This window comes from Fonticula alba, assembly GCF_000388065.1.
Source record: "Fonticula alba strain ATCC 38817 unplaced genomic scaffold supercont2.11, whole genome shotgun sequence".
Taxonomy (NCBI): Eukaryota; order Rotosphaerida; family Fonticulaceae; genus Fonticula; species Fonticula alba.
Window position 1 is genome coordinate 139,085 of NW_009242981.1, and position 1,364 is coordinate 140,448.

The 1,364-nt window shown below is 76.7% G+C and overlaps 1 protein-coding gene across 1 annotated transcript in view; it reads right to left on the bottom strand.

Moving 5' to 3' along the window:
* Positions 1 to 835: 835 nt before the first annotated feature.
* The window catches only part of H696_05435 (hypothetical protein), a gene marked incomplete at both ends in the record, with an annotated part of 5,826 nt that continues 5,297 nt past the window's right edge, over positions 836 to 1,364 (bottom strand). The window contains one exon of the mRNA XM_009499269.1: positions 836 to 1,343. Coding sequence (XP_009497544.1) covers positions 836 to 1,343 — 508 coding nt within the window. The remainder of the gene's footprint in view (positions 1,344 to 1,364) is intronic.

The following is a 1,364-nucleotide window of genomic DNA, read 5'->3' on the forward strand; positions in this document are numbered from 1 at the left end:
CCCCCCCCCCCCCCCTGGCGTGCCCGACCCCGCCCCCGGGCCCAGGGGCCGGAGCCGCGGCCCGGGCAGCCCGGCAAAACGCCCCTTTTATATTGGGGTCCGTAAAGGGCGGCGCGGCCGGATGGCTCGGACACATGTTCCCGGGGGCCGGCCCATGCGCTGGGCCCCGAGGGCTGCCGGGCCCCCGGCGCGGTGGCCGCATGGCGGACGCACGGACGCCGCTGCCGAATGCCCGGTCACCGGCACCCGGCCCGGGAGGCAGCCAGCCCTGCCCGGGGCCTTCCTTCTGCGCGCGCGCACGCGAGGGTGCGGGCATCCGGCGGTCGGCCGGACGGGGCGCGCTCGCCCTTCGGGCCCGGGACACCGGAGGGGCCTGGCCCCTCTGTCCGGCCCTTCCGCGCGCGAGGCCCCGCCCCGGCGGGGGTCGCCGGCTCCGGCGCCCTGGGCCCGGCCCGCGAGAAGACTCTGGCCCGGCCACTGTCGGCCCCCGGACAAGGCCGCGGGGCTCCTGAATCTAGTGCCCCCTCGCCCCGGCGCGCTTCCGCCAGGCCGGCGAGACCCACGAACGCGGGGGATGGCCCTCGGGCGTGGCTCCTCCCCCGACGGACCGGCTGCCAACGGACTGGCCCGGCGCGGCCGGGCAGAGTCCCGCGCCGCAGCCGCCCACCGGGAGAGCCCCGGCCCCCGGAAGCCCCCAACACACAAAACGACACACACATTGTATTCGCTGCCGATGGCAGGGGGGCGAAAGGAAAACCGGCCCGCCCCACATGCGAAGGAGGGGGGGGTGGGTGTGCGCGGCGGCCGGTGCTGTCGGCACCCCGGGCGCCGGTGTTCAAGCCGCGGCGGGGGCTGCATCGGCCGCGGGCGCCGGCGTGGCCTGCTCGGCTGCTTCCTCGGCGGTCTCCTCGGCGGTCTTCTCGACGGCCACCTCCTCGGCGGTCTCCTCGGCGGTCTTCTCGACGGCCACCTCCTCGACGGCCACCTCCTCGACGGCCACCTCCTCGACGGTCTCACCGACGGTCTCACCGACGGCCTCCCCGGCAGCCTCCTTGGCGGCCTTCTTGGCGGCCTTCTTGGCGGCCTTCTTGGCCGCCTTCTCGGCCGCCTTCTCGGCCGCCTTCTCGGCCGCCTTCTCGGCGGCCTTCCTGGCGGCGGCCTCCCTGGCGGCCTTCTTGGCCGCCTTCTTGGCGGCCCGCTTCGCCGCGCTCTTAGCGGCCTTCTCGGCCGCCTTCTTGGCCGCCTCTTCCTCGGCGGTCTCCGCCAGGGAGGCGCCCGGGATGCTGGCCCCCGGGCTGCCGGCGCGCTCGTAGCCAGTGCCACTGCCATCATTGCTGTCGGCGCTGTTGCCGGAAGCCCCCTGG